Genomic DNA, 23,093 nt, shown 5'->3' with positions numbered 1-23,093 from the left:
ATTTTATGATTACTATACAATCTTTATTATGTATCAATCCTTGACTTGTCTTTTTAAAAGCCTATGTGACAAAATAGGATGAATGCTTAAAGCACTGCTACTGTGTACTGAAAATACTTAGGTCTGTGATTGAGCTGTGAGCCAAATTATTTTCCATTTTAACATCATTTTAATTTAAAAAAGTAACTGTCAAACTGTGAGAAGTTAGACTTGGCAATTTAGTAGACATTTTCTAGAAAACTGACAAAGTGAGCCTGTGCCACCAAAGAAAGCTGACAGTATTTGTTGCCCAAAACAAAATTCAAGCAAAAATTAAATTTTAAGAAAACTTTAATGATAACCTTAATGAATGTGATTACTTGATATAATATAATGAAACATGTCAACACTTGGAAGATTTAAGTAACTCAGTCAGGGAACCAAATGACCAATGCCTGCCCAAATCATCCATGTACAAAAGATTCCATCCAAGTGTAAAACAGAAAAATAGATTTTAATGTAATAAAGTACAAAAGATTTAGATATATGGAGTCAGATATCACATTGTAATAAATCTTTAAGAAAACTCCCACTTGTCTACTTCTGATGTAATACCAAAGGAGAATAATCAGAATTATCTGAAAAGATTTATTTATTTGTTTTTTATTTTTAGTTTCAAATGTACTTTATCAACCATGCTGTATTTTAATGGGTACTCAGTATTTTCACTTCGCATCAACTATTGGTTGATTCTGATACAATTATTATAGCAGCTGTGATGATTACTAATCTCTCCGTTCCTTTGGGGTGACTCTGCCAACAGGGGCAGGTTCCATTCTATTCCAAGTGTTGCTGTATATACCCCCACAGCGACACAGAAAGTGGCTCCACTAGCTAACACAGAGTAACTATGTTTGTCATGGAAATCGGGTGTCTGTTTCTGGTTGACCTGTTATTTGCTCAATGTTTTGAACCAGGACATGACTTAGCATGTTTTGGGCCAACACTGTGAAGTTGAAGAGTGAACTGCAGCAACTGTAGCTGCTGGTTTGTCAGAACCTCACCTCAAGTACCAGTACCCTCATGAGATTTGATTTTATTTTTTAAAGATATTTATTTATTTATTTATTTAGAGAGGGGGAGGGAGGAAGAGAGGGAGAGAAACATCAGTGCGTGGCTGCCTTACACAGGCCTTCCTACTGGGGACCTGGCCCACAACCCAAGCATGAGCCCTGACTGGGAATCGAACTGACAACCCTTTGGTTTGCAGGCTGGTGCTCAATCTACTGAGCCAAACCAGCCAGGGCATGAAAAGATTTTCAAAGCACTGTATGAAGCTGGATATTCTTCATATATTTCAACCCAAACAACATATTGTAATTGGCTAAATACAAAAACATGAGAATTCAGTCTTCTATTTAAGTAGACATACAATGTTATTCTTATAAATTTGTTTTGGAAAATAGTTATTTTTCAGAAATTGTTGTTTATGTAACTTATGGGGGTTTATTATTTTAAGTGACAAATTTTTTTTAATTTCACAATTTTAATTTCTAATATGGTAAATATCAGTAATTTTTTAGAGTACTAAAATAGTGCCCTCTGGCTCTGGCTGGTGTGGCTCAGTGGATTGAGCATTGGTCTGTGAATCTAAGGGCCGCTGGTTTGATTCCTAGTCAGGGCACATGCCTGGGTTGTGAGCTAGGTCCCCAGTTGGTCCCCTAATGTGTGAGAGGCAACCACCACACATTAATGTTTCTCTTCCTCTCTTTCTCCCTCCCTTTCCCTCTTGTCTAAAAACAATAAAATCTTTTAAAAAAATTAAAAAATTAAAACTTGCCCTCTGGAGCTGTGAAACAGCCCTATCCCCATCCCAAACCATAGGGTTTCCAACTAACTTTTTAGTGTTCCATTCTTTAATATGTATGAAGAGCTAAAGATGACCACATAATCAAAGACATCCTCTAACATCAGAAAGATCAAAATCAACTAAAAAGAATAAAATAGGGGGCTTGGAGACAAGAGCCATTACTGGGAACAAAAGAAAATAGCCGTGACTGGTGTGGCTCAGTGGATTGAGCACTGGCCTGTGAACTAAAGGGTCACCTATTCGATTCCTATTCAGGGCTCATGCCTGGGTTGCAGGCCAGGTCCCTAGCAGAGGTTGTGCAAGAGGCAACCACACATTGATGTTTCTCTCCCTTTCTCCCTCCCTTCCCTCTCTCTAAAAATAGATAAATAAAATCCTTAAAAAAAGAAAATATATATTATTAATACATACTTACTACATATTTAATATTCAGAGAGGTGTGAGATGTTATTACATCAATTAAACAAGAAAAAAACTGAAAACAGAATGAGTGGAGAGCAATAAAAAACTTACAGAACTTTTCAAAATTAAATATATCAGAACTAAAATAATTAATTTTAGAAAGTATTTTTAAGAAGACTGAAAAGACAAAAGACGGCAAAAAATCATGCAATTTGAAGAGTTGATAAAGGAAGTACAATATCAGATCAACATCAACAGAAGTTTCAAAAAAAAAAAAAAAACAGAGAAAATGACAGTAAAAATTTACCAAGGAAATAGTACAAAAAAACTTAGCCCTACACAGAAATATCCCAATTACAAAAACTTATCTAATGTCTACCGTAATGAATGAAAAAAAGATGATGGCTGAACATGTCTGTAAGAAACTTCAAAACACCAGACAGAAAGAATCATTAAAGTTGTTAGGGAAAAAATAACCTAAACACAAGAAAAGAATTGAAGAAAGAATGACAACAAACTGACCAAAAATAATACTTTCAAAATTGCACTGTAAAATTGTTTTCTATGTACTTCAGCCAAATTATCATTTTAGTAAACAGTTTTAGATATGCAAGGAGTGGGAAAAAAAATCCCCTTTGAAGTACACATTTCATCAAAATAGGAGTTAACCATGGGAAGAATAATTCATGGTTCAGAAAACAACATCCAACACAAGAAAGTAAGGAAAATTCTAACACAACAAACAATGCACCAGACTTAAAGAGCAACTAGTGTAAATTGAAGCAGGTGTGACAGGAGATCACCAGATATTTCCAATTCATTTTTTTTTGAGTGTGTGAACATTGGGAACAAATACTTCCAAAACAGCAAATAAATCACATTTTAAAAAAAACTGCATTAGGTGCACATAAAACTAAACAAATGAATACAAAGATGTATTTTTTAATCCAGAAATAAAATGAGGTATAGAAAAGAAAATCGTATCATAATATACTTACTAGCTCAGAACATATAAGTCTCAAAAATTGAGATATAACTATGTTGGGATTAGTGCTATGCCAAGCCATACTGTATTCTGAAGTAAAAGAAAAATGCGTACCCCTATATATGCTTTTTTTCTGTTGTTGTAAATATATACAACATATAATTTACCTTCTTAGCCATTTTTAAGGGTACAGATCAGTGATATTAAGCATATTCACATTATTGTACAACCACCACACCACCAACCATCCCTGTAAATTTATGAATCTTATAAATCTGAAGCTTCTATACCCATTAAACAATAACTCCCCTCCACCCAGCTCCTGGCAATCACCACTATACTGTGTCTTTATTATTTTGACTTCTCTAAGCACCTCATACAAGTAGAATTATACAGTATTTTTCTTTTTGTGACTAGTTTATTTCACTTAGCACAATGTTCTCAACATTTATCATGTTGTAGCATATTGCCCAACTTCATTCCTTTTTAAGGGTGAATAATATTCCACTGAATGCATTTACCACATTTAACTTACCCATTCATCCATTAATGGACCTTTGGTTACTTCCATGTTTTAGCTACTATGAATATTGCTGCTATGAAAATAGGCGTACAAATAATTTTGAGTCCCTGGTCTGAACTGTTTTGAATACATGCTTAGAAGCAAAACCGTTAGATTATATAATTTTTTAGGAAATACTATACTGTTTTCCAGAGGCTATACCATTTTACATCTTCATTAACAACACACAAGGGTTCCAGTTTCTTTACATTCTCATCAGCAATTGTCATTTTATTTTTTTCTGATAGTAGCCAGCCGAATGGTGTGAGGTGGAATGTCACTGTAGTTACGATTTGCACTTCCCTAATAATTAGTAATCTTGTGCACCTTTTCATCTGCTATTGGCCAATTCTATTATCTTCTTTGGAGAAATGTCTATTCAAGTCCTTTACTATTTTTTAAAGTTAAAAAAACATTTCCAATCACAGTTACATTCAATACTACTTTGTATTAATTTCTGATGCACGGCATAGTGGTTAGACAATCATGTACTTTACCAAGTGTTCTGATATTTCCAGTAAATAGGGGTTTTTGTTGTTGTTGCTATTGAGTTTTAGCACTTCTCTATAATTCTGGGTCTTAATCCCGTAACAGATACATGGTTTGGAAATATTCTCTCCCATTCTGGGAGTTGCCCTCTTATTCTATGGATAGTGCCTTTAGAAATATAAAATGTTAAAATTTTCATAAAGTCCAACTTGCCCATTTTTTTTACCTGTGCCTTTGGCATGAATTTTTGGAATGCAAAAATTCAGTGCTATATCCAATGATATTAAGCTTTTGTTCTATGTTTTCTTCTAAGAGTTTTATCAATTTAGGTCTTACATTTAAGTCCTTGATACATTTTGAGTTAATGTTTACACATGGTATCAAGTAAGGGTCCAAATGAATTCTTTTGCATGTGAATAGCCAGATTTCCCAGCACCATTTGTTTAAAAGGTAATCTTGGGTCCCATCAAAAATTATTTGACCATATCTGTGAGTTCATTTCTGGGCTCTCTAGTCTGTATCATTGGTCTGCGTGTCTGTCTATGCCAATACCACACTATTTTGACTACTATTACTTTGTAGTAAGTTTTGAAATCAGAAAGTGTGAGTACTCCAGTTTTCCTTTTTGCTTTTTAAAATTGTTCATGGCTATTTGAGGTCCCTTGAGTTTCAATATAAATTTTAGAATAAGCTTTTCTATTTCTGTAAAACACATTTCATAAGTTTTACTATGTTTTGTTTTCATTCTTACCTAAGTATTTTCTAATTTCCCCTGTGAATACTTCTTTGATCCATTTGTTGTTTTAAAAGTGTGTTGCTTAATTTCCACAATCTTGTGAATTTTGCAGTTTTCCTTTTGTTGTTAATTTTTAATTTCATCCTGAGGTGGCCAGAGAAGATAGTTTGCATGATATTACTTTCTGAAATCTATCAAGACAATCTGTGGCTTAACATATGTTCTGCCCTGGAAACTATCCCATGTGCACTTGAGAGGAATGTGTTGCTGGATGGAGTGTTTTATTGTTAGATCTAGTTGGTTTATTGTGTTATGTCTTCTATTTCTTTACTCAGGTCTGAGTAGTCTGTCCTTTATAATTAGTTGGGTATTGAAGTCTCCAACTATTACTATACAACAATATATTTCCCCTTCAATTCTGTCAGTTTTTACTTCATGTATATTGGTTGTCTGCCATTAAGGTGTGTGTTTATAACTGTCATATACTATGTCTTCTTGCTGTACTGAACCTTTAATTATACAGGGGTAGGCAAAAGTAGGTTTATAGCTGTGAGTACATGAAAGTTTACTCTTGTTTTCTTATTTCTTTTTGCATTATTTGTATTATAACTATAAACCCACTTTTGCCCACCCCTGTATATAACATCCTTTTTCTTCACTTGTAAACTTTCTCTGATTTAATCTGTTTGGTCCGATATTAGTAAAGCCATCCCTGTTCTTTTTTGGTTACTATTTGCATAGAATTTACTTTTTATTCCTTCAATTTGAATTTTTGTCTTTGGATCTCAAATAAGTCTCCTGTAGACAGTGTGTAATTGGATTATGGTTTTTTCCCCAACCTGTCTTTTAATTGGAAACTTTAACACATTAACATTTACATTAATTACTAGTAAGAAAGGAGTTCTGTCATTGTGCTATTTGTTTTCAGTTAGAGCTTCTTTGTATTTCTTGTATTACTGACTCCTTTTGTGGTTTCAATTTTTCATGGTAGTGAAATGTTTAAATTCCTTTCTCATTACCCTTTGTGTATATTGCATAGCAATTCTCTTTGTGATTATCATGGGGGTTATATTTAACATCATAATGTTAGTGCACTTCAATTAGAACTGATACTAGCTTATCTTCAATACCATACAAAAACTGCGCCTTTGCAGCTTCATCCACATCCCTTTCAATTATTGATGTTACAAAATTACAGCTTTCTACAATGTGTGCCTCAAAATATAGACTAATAATTCTTTAAATGCAATAAAATTATGTAGAAAACAAGATCTGGAAATACAAACCTAAGTTAGGATAGGACTAGCTTTGACACTTGTAATTTATTCTTTAAATATATTCATATTTTAACCATGTAGAACACAAAAATACAGTCAATAACCATGGTCACAGTACTACTGGCTTTTATAATTGCCCATGGACTTACCGTTATCAAGATCTTTATTTCTCCACACAGTTTTGAGTTAACATGTAGTATCCTTTCATTTCAACTTGCAATTTCTTCCTTGAATGTTACCTTGCAGGGCAGGTCTAGTGATCACAAATTGCTTCAGGTTTTATGTGAGACTGTCTTAATTACCCCCTCACTTCTGAACTATAGTCTTGCCAAATATAGGAATCTTAAGTTTTGGGTTTTTTTTTTTAAACCACTGTGAATATATTGGCCCACTTCCTTCTGATCTTCAATCTTTCTGATGAGAAATCTGAAAATCTTTAGAATCCCTTGCATGTGATGATTGACTTCTCTCTTGCTGCTTTCAAGATTTGGAAAGTTTGATTAAAATTTGTTTCCATGTGGATCACTTTTGAGCTCATCTTACTTGAGATTGATTGTGCTTCCTGGATGTTTTGGTTCATTTCTTTCATCACCTTTGGGAAGTTTTCACTCATTTCTTCAAATATGCTCTTGGCTAATTCTCTCTCCTCCTTCTAGGTATCCCACAATGTGTGTATTGGTCTGCTTGATGGTGTCTCACAGCTCCCTTAGGCTCTGTTCACTTTTCTTGAATATGTTTTCTTTCTGTTCCTCAAACTCATTAATTTCCATTGTCCTATCTTCAAGTTTGCTGATTCTCCTATCTGCTCAAATTTGACCTTGAATCCCTCTAGCGAAATTTCCATGTTCAGTTAGTATACTTTCCTACTCCAAATTTTTTTGGTTTTTTTTAGGTTTTCTCTTTATTGAGATTTCCATTTCATTCACATAGTTTTGATTTTTCCCACACATTCCTTTTGTTCTTTGGGCACCTTTAAGACAGTTGTTTTAATTTGTCTAGTGTATCTGCCATTAGGTCTTTTACAGGAACAGTTTCTGTTGAATTTTTTCCCTTTGGATGGGCCATATTTGCATATTTGTGTCTTAAGACTACTTTGTTGAACACTGGACATTTGAATCTCGTAATGTGGTAACTCTGGCAATCAAGTTCTTATTCTTCAGCATTTGCTGTTCTTCTTTATTGTTTTGTTGTTGTTGCTTAGGCTCTCTCTATCCAGAGGATCAGCCTGAGTTACAACACTAAGTTCTTCTCAGTCTTTTCTGAGCCTTTACCTGGGTATATGTAATCACTTTCTAATTTTCACTATAGTGGCAATAGTTTTGAATACCCTAATCTTTAATGTCTGACTCCTAAAAGGGGAAAAGCAAAAATAAAGGGGGGAGATGTACTGTTCCTTTAAATCCCCTGAAAGTCACTTTAGCTGGAAGGGGAGGGGCATGCAACAATGGGTAGGTGCAACAACAATGACCACCTCCGTTTTGGTCTACAATTCTGTGACAAGCAACAATCTGTGATAAGAGCACAGGTTCCCATTATTTGGGGTACTGGGTCCTTTTGCCCACTTTAGCCACCATAAGCAGTGGACAAGATGCTCCATGAACATGTGCACAGATGCCTGCGATGTGGCTAGGTGGGCAATGGATAGCTTCTACTGTGCTAAATGCTTAAGTTGCCCTAAACTGATGACAATTTACTGTCCAAGTCTTCCCCTGGAAGACACATGCCTTCAAAAGACTCAAGTTCCAAACACAGTTATATCAGACGGACTCCGCTGGTACAATTACTGTGTAGGTAAGGAGATAGATTCCTACTGTTTTCTACTTTACCATTTTTCCAGAACCCTAGGGAAAAGCTACTAGGCAGGAAGTAGTTGAAAATTTGTAAAGCAAGTGTATTGAACTCAGAAGAGTGGTTTAAATTTAAACATTTTATTTCAGAATTTATTACCACCTTACTTTCCAGGCTTTAATGGAACTACACACACCAATAATATTTTCAACATCTAATTTTCTCTTTATCTTTTCAATTTTAAATGACTTTAAATTAAATTAAGATTACTGACACTTCTTTTGCAGGATGCTACTGTGGCTAGTATTTTAAAATTCTGAATACCATTTTGTTTTAGAAGACCCAAATATAATAATTTTATATTGCAATTTATTGATATTATATGTATATATAATTAAATTTTTAACGATTTTGATTCTTCCAATCCACAAGCATCGAATAGCTTTTCATTAATGAGTGTCTTCTTCCATTTCTTTAATGTCTTTTCATTTTTGGTGTACAGACCTTTCACTTCTTTGGTTAAATTTATTCCTAGGTATCTTTATTCTTTTGGAGGCAATTGTAAATGAGATGGTTTTCTTCATTTCTCTGACAGTTTGTTGTACATATACAGAAATGCAACAGATTTTTGCATACTGATTCTGATTTTTAAAATACTTCAATTTAAAAAAGCACCATGATGAAATATAAAATTGTGCAATCACAAATTCTGTTCAAATTTTTCCAGTCTTGGAAACCATTTTTTGAGTTGCAAATATCTGACTCTGTTGTAACATTAATTAAAAGTATGCATGGGAAACAAAATAAAAACAAGGATTCTTTGGAATAAATGACCAAGTCACAATAAATCAACTCATCCTTAGACTATTTCTTAAAAGATCATTCTTTGAAAGTCTTTGCCCATCATGTGAAACAAATACTTGAAAATCTGTATCTTGTCATTGGATGGGCCGATGCTCCATTAAAATCATTTTAATTTGATCAGAAACAGGTCGCCATGATAAAAAATAATCTTAAAATTATTTTAAATAGCACCTTATTTTCATGTTCAAGCTTATATTCACTAGCTTTGAAAATTTCTAATTTCAGTTTATTTTTTTCTCCTCACAATTAGAAGAAAATTCTTCATCTAACCCTAAATTTTATGTTAATTTTATTCTAACATGTCAACTGGAGACTTCTTCATTATTCTAAACAGCTGGAATATGGTGTTTTTCAAGACAAATCTGTTACTATTCCATGTAATTTTGACCAAATATTGTCTGTGTTTTTCTTCTGACCAATATACCCCTTGGTTTCTTAGATGCAATATTTGTTCTTAAAAATTCTTAGTATAAATTTTAAATATTTATTTTTAATTAATACATACTTAAATAAATTAAACAGAATGGCTGCCTCTAAAGAGTTTGATGAAAAAGGGTGTGCCAGATGAACAAGTGCTTTTACGATAAACATTCTAGCATAGCTTTTTAACTTTTGATTAAAAAATAAAAATTTTACAACTTCTGAAACTCTTAAGCATCTGGAAAAGTTACAAATTAAAAGCAAACAAACAAAAAACAAAAACAAAAATCTTAAAAAATTCTTTATGGAGAATTTCTTATAGAAGTAAAGACTAGAGCTAATTTGCCATTTCATTAATGAAACAACAGGAAATCCCTAATCTGCATTTTTTTGTGTATGCTTGTATTGAGGGATGAATATTAAGGAAAAGAGTTAAAAACATAGTAACGGTATCCTATACCTGAGATATACCACCTATACCTGAAATACTTAACATATAGTGCTTATTCTTACTGTATTATAATTCTCTCATATATAACTGTCCTACTAGATTCTGACCACCATGAGAATAGGAAAATAACTGTATCGATCTTTGTTTCCCAATACTACGATTCCTGGAATATCCTATCAAGTATTCCTTAAAGCTAAGAAAGGAAGCAAGAAAAGAGAATGGCATCTGTATCTACCCTTTCTCTTACCTCCTACTTAGTTAGAATGAAACTAACCAACCATCACACTGGAGTGGAAGAGTCTCGTGATATATTAAGAAATAAAAGCAGTACAGAACTGCAGTGTACAGAATATACAGAGTAGTAGAAAAGGGATGACTGTAGAAGTCACAGAATAATATGAATTCCAAATACTATCTAGCATATGAGAAGAATTAATTTTTAAATAGGAAATGAAAAACTATTCATATTAAATAGTGATAACAATAAAATATTACCAGGGCATGACGACATTGACTCTACTACAGTGACTCTGATAAAAATCTTGAAGATTAATTCAAGCTATCCATCGTATCACATGTGAACTTAAACAAGGGACTATCAACATCACATATATACTTAAAAGAAATACCTGGACCAACATACCCAATATCTCCTTCCAATGAATACAGCTTCCTTTAACCCTACTTAATGGATTACTACATTTTAAAACAAGATTTTATTTACTTATTTTTACAGCAAGGGGAAAGGAGGGAGAACGAGAGGTAGGGAAACATCAATGTGTGGTTGCCTCTCACATGCCCCCAACTGGGGACCTGGCCTGCAACCCAGACATGTGTCCTGACTGGGAATCAAACCAGTGACCCTTTGGTTTGCAAGTCAGTGCTCAATCCATTGAGCCATGCCAGCCAGGGCTGGCCTATGACATTTTTAACATAAGCTAGTTTTCTTTTAACAAAAATAAATTTAACAAATTTGGTTTATATATGAAATGGTTGGTTTCACCTGACACAGATGAAATAGCAATAAAAGGAAAGTAAAAGCTTGATGATTATTTCTAGTCAAATGTGAATGCCCCAGGAAAAAACTAATAATGATGTTATGAAATACCAGATTCATAAATTTTCCTCATGTTCATGACTTTACATATTTGTAAAAAAGAGAGGCAAACTATGTCAACCCCTGGGCACAGAAACTGATTGTGGCTGGGAGATGGAAGAAAAAAAACTATTTTCAAGACCCAGAAACACTGAGCCATCTTAGGATAAGGCTAAACCAGAGCAATAAGAGAACATCACCCCATTACCACTACCCACCAGCAGGCTAGCAAAATTCAAATAATAGGCAAGAGCACCACTGCTGGAGGAAAGGCAACAAGAGTGTAGAGAGACAGACATCCCTGAAGCTTCAGTCTCAAAGGAAAAGACTGAAGCTGAGTGTGGAGCAAAAACATTAAGAAAAAAACCTCCAGCAAAATAACTCCCACCCCAAACACAAATAAATACCAGAGGAACTGAACCTTGTGGTACATTGAGGGTAACCAATGCAGCATGAAAATCAAAATCCAGATCAACTCACCACTATATGTACCCAAGCCCCACACTAATGACCTAACATAAGAAAAGGTAAGCCCATTTTGAGATATAAATACTTTTATCTGAGTCCTACGTATATAATTTTCAAACAAATATTATGACACACAGAAAAGCAAGGGCTGAGGTTGGGGAGTGGAATGTACTACTAGGAAACAAAAAAGTTGGCAGAACCAGATTGAGATACAACCCACCTGTTGAAAGTACTGGGTAGAAATTTGAAATTACTAAAATTAATATGTTAAATGCTTTGGTAGGAAAAGGAGGACAACATTCAATGCAAATGCTAGAAAATGAAACAAAACAAACCACGACATAGATGAAAATGCCACTGATGGGCCTATCAGCAGACCTGACACAACTGAAAATTAAATTAATATGACAATAGATAGGAATTACCCAAACTGAAATACAAAGAAAAAAGTGTGTGTGTTGGGGGCTGGAGAAGTGAAAACCACAGAACAGGCATCTAAGAACAAGGACTAACATCAAATGACATAACACATGTGAAACTGAAAGCCCAGAAATAGCTCAGAGCACCAATCAGGATAAATGCAAAAAATAAATACATACAAAAATAGATGAACATAAATAAACAAATGAACAAACCAAACTTAATCATATCATGTTCAAACTAAGAAAGACTAAAGAGAAAATAAAGATAAAATCTCGAGGACAACCAAAAATGCAACATATTATATATATATATAGAAACAAAGATAAAATTAAATTAAGACATCTTGTCAGAAAATATGCAAGCCAAGAGACAATGACTTTTTTAAACTGCTGAAAGAAAAGAAACTGTCAATCCTTCTACACTCACAAAAAATATCTTTCAAAAATGGAAAAAAATCATATTTTTAATAATAAAAGCATGGAAAAATTATCAGTAAATTTATACAAAAAATAGCAAGGGAAGCTCCTTAGGCTAAAAGAATATGATACTACACAGAAAAGAAGTGCTAGATAAAGAAATAAAGAACAATGGAAATGGTAGAAATGAAGGTAAAGGTAATACTATTTTTAAAAGTTTCTAATTGCTCTAGAAATAATTGACTGCCCTGGCTGGTGTGGCTCAGTGGATTGACCACCGGACTGCAAAGCAAAGGGTGCTGGTTTGATTCCCAGTCAGGGCACATGCCTGGGTTGAGGGTCAGGTCCCCAGGGGGGTTGGACAAGAGGCAACCACACATTGATGTTTCTTTCCCTCTCTGAATAAATAAATTTTTCCCTCTCTAATAACTGAATGAATAAATAAATTTTTTAAAAAAAATTGACTAAAGCAAAAGCAGTAACTGTATTCTGTCTTTGTAAGTTATGTGAAGTATATGATAACAATAGAAAAAAACCCACAAAAACTACCAGTATCAGGAATGAAAGGTTTAATCACTGCATAACCCACAGACATTTAAGGGAATAATGGAGAGCCACAAACAACTCTATACACATCTCAGATTAAGTACCAATTCCTTAAAAACCACAAACTACTGAAACTACTCAAGAATAAACAGAGGACCAATATATCCTATATCTACCAAAGAAATTCATTTATAGTTTAAAAGCTTTCAAACAAAAGAAAACTTTCTGTGGTATAATAAAAAGCCACTTGGAAGAAAGCTGCTACTGCTGCCTAGTAAGTAGGTTTCACTTACTGTGCAATACAGAAATGCTATTCAAAAGATAAATGCTAAACCCACCTGACTGTATTATACTTAGAAAAAAACAAATATTAAGCTACATTTAAAAAATTAACATCAAGAAAGCAAGTACTTGAACAAAATTAATTCTAAATTTAGAAACTAGAAATTTCTCACTCATTAGACTGCCCAATAAATAACATTTATATATTGTGGTGACCAAAAAGTCCAGTTAGTTTTTTCTGTAAAATAAAAGACACATTTTTCATTTTCACCAATAACTTTATTATTTTGGATATTTTGAGTATTTGGCTCTCTCCCACATGGCACAAATGTGCCACATGGCACAATTGTGCTCCCACATTGAGCACAATTTGTTCTCAATGTCTAGATTTGATCGCTATTAACTTCAACTTGTCTACCTGACCATGGAGCATCATCCAGTGAGAGATACAGCATGGAACTTTGCAAACCACTTTTGACACATTCAATAATCAGTCACAGCACCTTCTCTACACACTGCATAAGTCTTTTTTTGCATCTCAGTGGTGTTTTTACCTTTCTCGAAGTAACACAGCATAATATGCTGAAAATGATGTGTATTTTCTTCCACCTTCAATATTATAATGGCTATGCAAAAATTCACTAATTTTGATAAGCTTTTTAAAAAATGCACACTGCTATGACAGCTGTCACAATACAATCTAACAAAATTGTTTCGAATGGAGTTAAAGACAACTAAGCGCTACTAAAGCCATATTATGGAAAAAACCAAACCAACTTTTTGGCCAACTCTATAATAACATTGAGTGTGACATTTACAGTGCCTGTTTTATTTTTAAGATTTTATTTACCTATTTTTAGAGAAAGGGAAAGGGATGGAGAAAAAGAGGGAGAGAAACATCAATGTGAGAAACACAGACTGGCTGCACCCCCTACCAGGGAATGAATTCGCCACCCCAGGCATGTGTGAAACATACCAACTGGAATTGAACTGGAAACATTTTGTTTTGCCTGAGGATGCCCAACCAACCGCAATGCCTGTTTAAGCTAAAGTGTAGTAACTATATATCCAAAATATTTCCACTTAAAAAATTATTTGAATCTTTGACAATCTAAATGCCCCCAGAAAATTATATCATCTGGGATGGTTACTTTTCCAATGTACCAAATGTTTGACGTTTTACTGATTTCAAAATTTTAAAATCAATTAAATTTATTTTCACTACCTACTACATGAACTAAATACAGGCCAATGAAACACATAATGTCTTTGTCAAAATAAAACCACCCTATAATTTTACTTAGGATTAGATATTTTTATAGCCAATTAAAATAAAACCTGAACCTCAATTTATTTCTTGATAACATGCCAATAATTACTGATGTACACATTGAATTAAATGTTTTTTAAAAAACACACCAACAATATTTTCTACTGTATAAACCTTTACGGTATAAAATAAAACAAAATTTACCTCAGACGCCGGTTTTTGTTCCTTAGTGGGAGCTTCACTTTTTAATCTTGAAAACAAAATAGGTATTGAATATTTTATAATTACAATGGAAAAATATTATACAGTTCTTCTTGTATGCTTAAAATAATTAAAATAGAAATTTAAACTAATGTACATTTTATACTATAATAGTAAATGACCTCTTTTAACACATTGGTAAAAGTTTCAAAAAAAGATTTACTCTTTAAAAAATAAAAGTAGGCTACATAGTTAATATATATATAAGATGCAGCAGTATTGACTATTACAGGACTTAAAAAAATGACAGAATATATTTTGTCTATGGTGAAATTCAGTATGATAATACCGCTTCGGTATCTATTACAATTAACCTAGAGATGACTAAATCAGAAATTTAGAATTTTGGAGGATATATTCTTTTAAAAATCTTCATAAACATAGTTCAAATATTAACTACACAATTTTTAAACTTCTTAAATCCTAAAACCATACTAATTATAATTTATTACATTAACAAAGGCATGCCATTTATAAAATCTTTTTAAAAAATCATTTCAATATAACAGCTAGCTTTTCCAAAATATTTTTCAGATGTTGATGACTAAATATTATTTGCTAATATTATATATATATGTATTTTTTTTATCCTCACCTGAGGACATTTCTCATTCTTTTCAGAGAGAGAGGGAAAGAGCGAAACATCAAGTGATTGTCTCCCACATGTGCCTGGCTTGGGGACTGAACCCACAAGCTAGGTATATGTCCCGACCAGAACTGACCCCACAGTCTTTTGCTTAGAGGATGATGCTCCAACCAATTGCTCCACACTGGCCAGGGCACTAATATTACATATCGACGTTAATTTTAATCTGCATAATTAGGATGCTTACCTGATCTGAAATGCCATTAATACAGAGTTGAGTGTTTCATAACTCTGTGAAGGTTTAATAGCTATACTTACGTATTAATACATTTAACATCAGTAACAACTATAATAACTTAAATTTCACAAACACAAAAGAAGACATTTAGTAGGATACAATGTCAACCATGATAAAAGTTATTCTCATAGTATTTGAAATATGGAATTGGCAAATACCCCTCTTCTTTATTCTCTGAGGGTAAATTAAAAAATTATGACTATGAAATACTAACATCTTATTAAATATTAATAACTTAACTATATAAAATTACTTGTTCATATTTTTTATTACTTAAAATTGCAAATATATAGAGCATGTAATTGTTTGCACTATATTGGTAGTATATTAAAATAATTAGAATTTATTAAACAAATTAAAATAAATAAAACTTGCACAAAAAAATTGAAAAATGCACAAAGTCAATCATTGTTGGGTTAAAAATTTATAATTCTCTCAGGGATTTAATTGCGAACAATAATATTCACAAAGATGAAATAATGTCAAATATACAGCACAATGTCACTGTTTTAATGATTTTACATGGGAAAATAATAGTTTTAAAAAAAACGTGTAAAGTAGTAAGAAAACATGAAAATTAGTGTGATGAAACAAAAAGGAAATACTGGATTGATGAAGTTTTAAAATAAGCTTGTAAATTGTATTTGGCTTTTATTTCTAACCATTTAATCACCTTATACTCAGTCTGAAAAACTGAAACTGGTCACAAAGTAGTTAAATATTTTATAAAAGCATTTTACTTTTCAGTCCACTGTTGGAAAATGTCACCAAAGACATTGTATTCTTATAAAATATTATCATGCCAACCATTTTCAGATATGGCTACTCTAATAAATTTATGCAGCAATTAAAAGCTATTAAACTATTAAGCTTGTGTTACTATTATTGCATTTCAATTGGGGAAACTGAGTCTTCATAATATCTCTGCAATGGAAGCTAGTAACAAAGGTTTTTATTACTCTTCATTTTACTGGCTAAGAAAATGATAAATGAGAATAAAATAATTAAAATAACTAGCATTAAGAGGCCTATCAAAATAGGGATGTCAATTTTGTTTGGACTTTAATCATACTGGTATTGTCTTTAAGGAACAGAATTGTAATAACCAGTGAAAACATTTAAAAAACAAATCTAAAAAAATTTAGACACTATATAAAATTGAATTATCACATTTATCACTAAAATGTATACTATGTTTTTATAACTACAAAAGCATACTTTAAGATTAACAAATTATAACATACTACGAATACATTAACTCTTGAAAGAAAAAAATATTTTTACCTGTAATTCTTATTCATTAAAGATACCTGCTGAAATAGTCATCATCTGAGATATTCATCAATTGCTTGGCAGAAGACAGTGAAATTTGCTAAGCTCAAAGTTCTGAGCTAATGACCTGCCATTATATAATTTCACTTTTTACCTTTGAATGTTGCAATAGATTTTTTTAATAGAAAAACATAGGACAGCATTTAAAACAAACACTATGGAAGATTTCAACATAAAGAGAGCAGAACGATTGGTAATCAATTTCAAAAAACAAATCATTAGAGATAAAGATTGCAAATAAGTAATTTTTCTTCTATATAAAAAACCTGCTGAAGTATATTTTTATGCTGTACTTCTTTAAGAACAATCCTTTCTCTCTGAAATTTAAAATGAAGTAAGTGTCCCTACTTGCATTTTTCTCCATGTCGGATGACAGATTCAAGGCTACATGTAAAAATGAATATTTTGGGTCAATTACTTTAGTGTATTCTTTTGAAGCTTCAAGATTCACACTATAAACATACCATGGGATAATGCCATGGTATGGTTCACACTATAAACATACCATGGTATAACAGCATGGGATGGGGAGAGGAGCTATAAGGAGAAAAATGTTCAGATTCATTTCAGCCAGGCCACATTCTTTCTTTCCATTAACATTTAAAAGCTAGAAATTTCAATGCTGATTTTCAAAATTTAATTTTCAACTTAAGAATACTTCTACACATACTATTAAAAAAAAGCTGGAAAGAGGCTGTACAACAGCCAGTAGTAGTAAAGTCACCAGTTCTCAAGACCCTCCACTTAGACATTCAGAATAAAATTTAAGGTACTAATCATACTAATAAAGAATAGTAAAACACCTAGTGTACCATTACTGATCATATACTGGGTTGCACATATTTTAGGTAGTGTGCTAAGAGTTCCAAAGTTAAGACACAGTCACTCCTTTCAAGAAGTTCACTGTCAAACAAACATACTGAAGAAAATGTTTATAGAACTGTGAGAAGTACTAGAAAAAAGACATCTACATGACTCAGGGGCTTATAAAGAAAGGACCAAACCACTATGAAAGTGAGATGCAAGGAGGCCATGAAGACACTACAGTGAACCTGGCCTGCACCAAGAGTTATCAAACAGGGGAAGGGGATTCAAGACAGAGGAAAGGCAAAGGAGTACAAAATAGGATGGCAATGATATGAAACCCTGAGTGATCTCACATGATTGGTATGTAGGGAACAAGGAAGAATAACTTGAAGACACAATTGAAGAGACAACAGGAGCCACTTCAGGAAAAGTCTTGACTGCCATGCTAAAATGTATATGCTAAGAAGGACTATCAACACAGGAAAGTATGATCAGATTTGTGCAACAGAAAAAGGATGGTATTAGAAAAGGTTCTAGTCAGGGTGCGATTTAAGAGACAGTTAAAGCAGCAGCAATGTCATGGAGAAGAGAAAGTTTAGGCAGATTATAAACAAGGTACAATTAACAGAATATAAGCACCAACTGGATAAATGTAAATGAGAAGGGCAAATATGAGCCCCCAAATGCCTGCCTTGAGTCAGGGTAATGCCATTAACCAAGACAGAAAGTTCAAGCGGATACAATATATTTTATTTTTAAAAAATAAATAATTTAAAATATTTACCATTCAGAGCTGCTTAGTTTTGTATATCTCATCCTTAGGTACAATTCCAACCATTACTTCTATACAAATAACCCCCAAATCATCATCCAGAGCATGACCCTTCCATGGCCAAATAAATATTTTCTTAGATTCAAAGGCCCCCAAAATCCCGTATTAAAGAATCTACTTAATTTCAACTTGTACTTCCTAAACTTATTTAACTATAGAAATGTCCCCCCCACTGACAACTTATATATTGACATTTGTTCTATAAAACAGTTTGAAAACACTCACTCAGTTACATCCTTTTATAAAAATGTAATAAATTGTAAGAGTATCTGTAGACAGTTAAATGTGCTGAGGAACAATATGAACAATTTAATTTTCTCAAGGTCAAACAGCATCCTTGTTTCTGCTACCGGGAATAGAATATGTGCCATTCTGAATTTATCTTCTCAAAAGAACATGTAGGTATAACCATAATGAATAACAGAATCTCAGAACTCTAGAACAAGTCAGCATTCACATTTACAAATAGGAAACTAAGGCTCCAAGGACACTACCAATCCCTTGGTTTTCCTCCCATAACATTAACCACTCTTTTTCAGTTTCCTTTGCTAATTCTTCGTCTCCCTAACCTTTTACTATCAGGTCTACCAGAGCTCAGTCTGTAGACTTTGTCCTCTCTCTCTAGTATATACCTTGGTGATTTCCTACAATACCATCAGTTTTTTTTAACTGAATCTGTTATCATTTTGGGAAAATTGTATATGCATATACAGCTGTAAGAAATACACAGATTTTATGTACCTTTATCCAGTTCCCCCAATAACATCTTACAAAATTATAGTACAGTATCATAACCAGGATACTGACAGTGATTCAGAACACAGACCTTATTCAAATTTCAGCTTTATCTGCATTCATTACAGTGACAATTAAAAATTTTAAATGATTTCCTGGAAGTCTGTTTCCTTTGCCAGATTTATTAACAACCACACCTAAAACAAAAGCAAACTAAGAGGACAGCTAGATCAGGAGCAGAACCATAGAAATGAAGATCACATGGAGGGTTAGCAACAGGAGAGTGGGGGAAGGGGAAGGGGGGGAGAAGGTACAGAGAATAAGTAGCATAGATGGTAGGTAGAAAATAGGGGGGAGGGCAAGAATAGTAGAGGAAATACAGAATCTAAAGAACTTGAGACACATGGTCATGAACTAAAGGGGGGAATGGTGGGGGGGGGGGTGTGCAGGTTGGAGGGGAATGAAGGGGGGAATAGAACAACTGTAATGGCATAATTAATAAAATATATTTTTAAAAAATTTTAAATGATATTTACAGCCCAGAACACTCCCCTAAACTCATAGAGTTAATGACAATGACATCTCCACTTGGATTTTTAATAGGTATCTCAAACTAAAACTTGTTGCAAAATCAAAGTCCTCATCTTCCCTCCCTAATTACTCCTCCCAAGTCTCTCCTATCTTGGTTAACATCAATGCCATCTTTCCAGCTGCTCAGACCAATAACTGTGGAATCGTTCTCAATATTTTCTCTCACACTTCACATCCAAATCATCAACAAATTCAAAATATGTCTAAAATCAAACCTCATATAGTCCACAGTGCTAGCAGCTTAGCTTAAGAACCCACCATCTCCTACCTGGATTATTTAACAGTGTCCCTAACTACTGAATTTTTCAGACTGTAAAACACACCGAACCATAAGATGCACCTACATTTTAGAGGAGGAAAATTGGGGAAAATTTTTTGAAGCAAAAAATGTGGTAAAATATTTAATAACATATATAATATAGGCCACCACCCCTGCCCCCCCAGCAAGCAAGGTAAGCTACGTTCGGACTATAAGAGGCACCCCCATTTTCCTCTAAATTGGGCAGGGGAGTGAGTCTTATAGTCTGAAAAATGAGGTAATCTCCTTGATTCTGCCCTTGTTCTTCTACAGTTAATTCTCAACACAGCAGCTAGAGTAGTAATATAAACACTTTTCTGTATTTAAGGTTTTATAGTTGATTGTGGGTTTTACTGAGGTATAAAACACTCCTCTATTAAAAATGCTCTAATGGTTTCTTATCTCATATTAAAAGCCAAATGCCTTAAAATGATCTATAAGATCCCATGTGGTCCACATTACTTTGCAGGCCCCATCTCCTACTAGTCTCCCTCTTGTTCAATCAACAGCAGCCAAACCAAGTCTCTTTGCAGTTCCTCCTCCAGGTCATTACCCAAATCTCATGTCAGTAGGGCCTTCTCTGACCACCAAATTTTAAATAGCAGCATACAAACACTCAATCTGTATTTTTATCCCCCCTCCTTAACTTCATTTTTCTCCACAGTATTGCCAACCACTGAATACATTATACTTTTAATTACTTTTTATTATTTACCTTTCCAGTAAAACATAACTCCTATGAAGACAGAGAGTTTAGTCCATTTCTCTAGCACCTACAACAGAGCCAGGCACAAAGTAGATGCTCAAGAAATAATCCTGAATAAATAAGCGAGGCCCAAAGAGGTGAGGTGTTTTACCAAAATGTGACAAAATAGGGCAAGAATCCATGTCTCTGTGGTTTAGGAGTCACTTTTTTCTAAGAATGGTGAAGGACTCAAACTGACCCAATCTCACTTTTTATTCAGGGGTAACCAAAAGCACATATGCACAAAATAACAATTTCTGATCAAGTAAGTAAACTATTTAGAATAACTTGATCAGATCAGACTCAAGCTAAAACTCATTAGCACCAAATTAAAATTCCACCAACTGTCTAAAATAAGCAAGTTTTATACTAAGCATCTTAAGTGTTTCATTTAAACCAATTTTTAAAAAAGTTATGGGTGACAGAACTTTAAGTCTAAACAAGACAATGAGCTTGATCATACAAATAATGTCCTATGGAAAAATACAAAGCAGTACTCCTATACTGTTATGTGAAGAATGTAGTTTATCCTATTTCTGAACTATAACCAAGGTAAAACAAATATCTATAAGTAAAAAAGGAACTTATTTTAACAATGTAAAGATGCTTCTGGGCAAAATTCTAAAATATTTTTTTAATTGCATGGAAAGAAGGTGAATGACAAAATTTTCCTAGAGACAGATAAGGAAATAAAAGAAGAATATATCACCATCTACCTATAAGCTACTTTCAGAGCTTTTGAAAATCATTAATTTACAGTAGAAATTAATTTGGAAGTTTAAAATGTATGGGTTAATCTCCTTTTTAGAATTTTTAAAAAATAATTTCAGATATATAGAAAAGCTACAAGAATAGTACTAAGAACTATATCCCCTTCACCCATGTTTCCTAATTGTTAACATTTTCCCACATTTATTTAATCATTCTTTCTTTATATCTATATGTGTCTATTCACTATTATTTTTTGAGCCATTTGGGAGTAAGTTACAGACAAAATAGCCCTTTATTCCCCAAATACCTGTGAATGTTTCTTACAAAAACATAATATGAAGGACCCACAGACATGAACAACAGTGTGGGAACTGGCTATGGAAGTGGAGGGCAGGCTGGGTGGAGGGAGGGATGAAGGGGGGAAACGTTGGACAACTGTATTAGCATAAACAACAAAATATTAAAACAAAAATATTACAGTGAAAAATAAAAAGATTTCTGTGCTTGCTTAACCAAAGGTTAAAACAGTCTAGGTCTCAAACATTTCAAAACTGGAAATTCTTCCAGGCAATTTGCTTTTCTAGAGCTCTTTTATGAAGTTATATTCAAACAGCTTTAGAAATTAAAATGAAAACTCAAAGAATGTAGTAAGAGTAGATCCTTTAGAATTAGTTATTCTATTCCTAAGATTCTTTCCTATAAAAATAGGTAAGCCAGCAAAGACACACATAAAAGAATGTTTACTTCAGCATAACTTATAATTTTGAAAAGTAGAAAATAAGCTAACTGGTCTACAACTGGGATATGTAATAACACACGATTTAAAAAAAAGATATTACCAAATTGTTGACTATTAAAAATAAATGCTCGTTATAATGTTAAGTTAAAAAGAGAGAGAGAGAAAATTGTATATTAAAACTATGTAAAACTATTCGTAGAAAATACTGAAAGAAAGTATACCAAGAGTGGCTATCTGGTAAAAAAAAAAAAACTAATAGATTAAAATTTCTTGGTAATTAATTGCAAGGAACACCTTTCATAAAGTCATCTAAATTGACTTTGAATCTATTTCAAAGAAAAATAGTTCTATTTTTAGAGTAAAAAACACTACTGAGCAATTACTTTCAGAGTCTGTCTATCCTTATGGCAACTAAGATTACAAAAGGTGTTTTGCCTGTCTTGAAAATTCAAGAAATTGGGATAGTATAAAAAGCAACCTCCCAATTATGCTGAAGGGAAAAATAGAAGATGCTCTACGTAGATATAGGTGTTAATCAGCAGGTCAAATAATAAGGCTTCTCCAAACAAAGCAATAACCTGTTTATATAATAAAATCTATAGAATTTAGATGAAATTATTTATTAATAAATAATTCCTGAGATATTTAAACAATACAATTTTAAAAGAAAAAAGAACTTCAAAACTGTTTAGTGGATTTAATTACAATGTAACTAAAATTTTAAATGTCAATTTAAAAAATATTTATGTATATGTGAAAAACATATATATATAAATAAATAAATACATTACTGGCTCCCGTATTTTTTTTAATGTTACCTTTACCCAAAAGAAC

The 23,093-nt window shown here is 32.9% G+C and overlaps 1 protein-coding gene across 7 annotated transcripts in view; it reads right to left on the bottom strand.

The window, feature by feature from the left end:
- ZNF280D (zinc finger protein 280D) overlaps positions 1-23,093 on the bottom strand; it is a 101,319-nt gene that overhangs the window by 12,621 nt on the left and 65,605 nt on the right. For all 7 annotated transcript variants that reach the window (XM_037151111.2, XM_037151109.2, XM_037151110.2 and 4 more), the window contains exon 18: positions 14,529-14,574. In XM_037151111.2, coding sequence (XP_037007006.2) covers positions 14,529-14,574 — 46 coding nt within the window. The remainder of the gene's footprint in view (positions 1-14,528; positions 14,575-23,093) is intronic.

This window comes from Artibeus jamaicensis, unplaced genomic scaffold (genome assembly GCF_021234435.1).
Source record: "Artibeus jamaicensis isolate MK-2021 breed Jamaican fruit bat unplaced genomic scaffold, CSHL_Jam_final contig_548, whole genome shotgun sequence".
Classification (NCBI taxonomy): Eukaryota; Metazoa; Chordata; class Mammalia; order Chiroptera; family Phyllostomidae; genus Artibeus; species Artibeus jamaicensis.
Note: the sequence above shows the minus strand (reverse complement) of the source record. Positions and strands in the feature narration are given on the sequence as shown.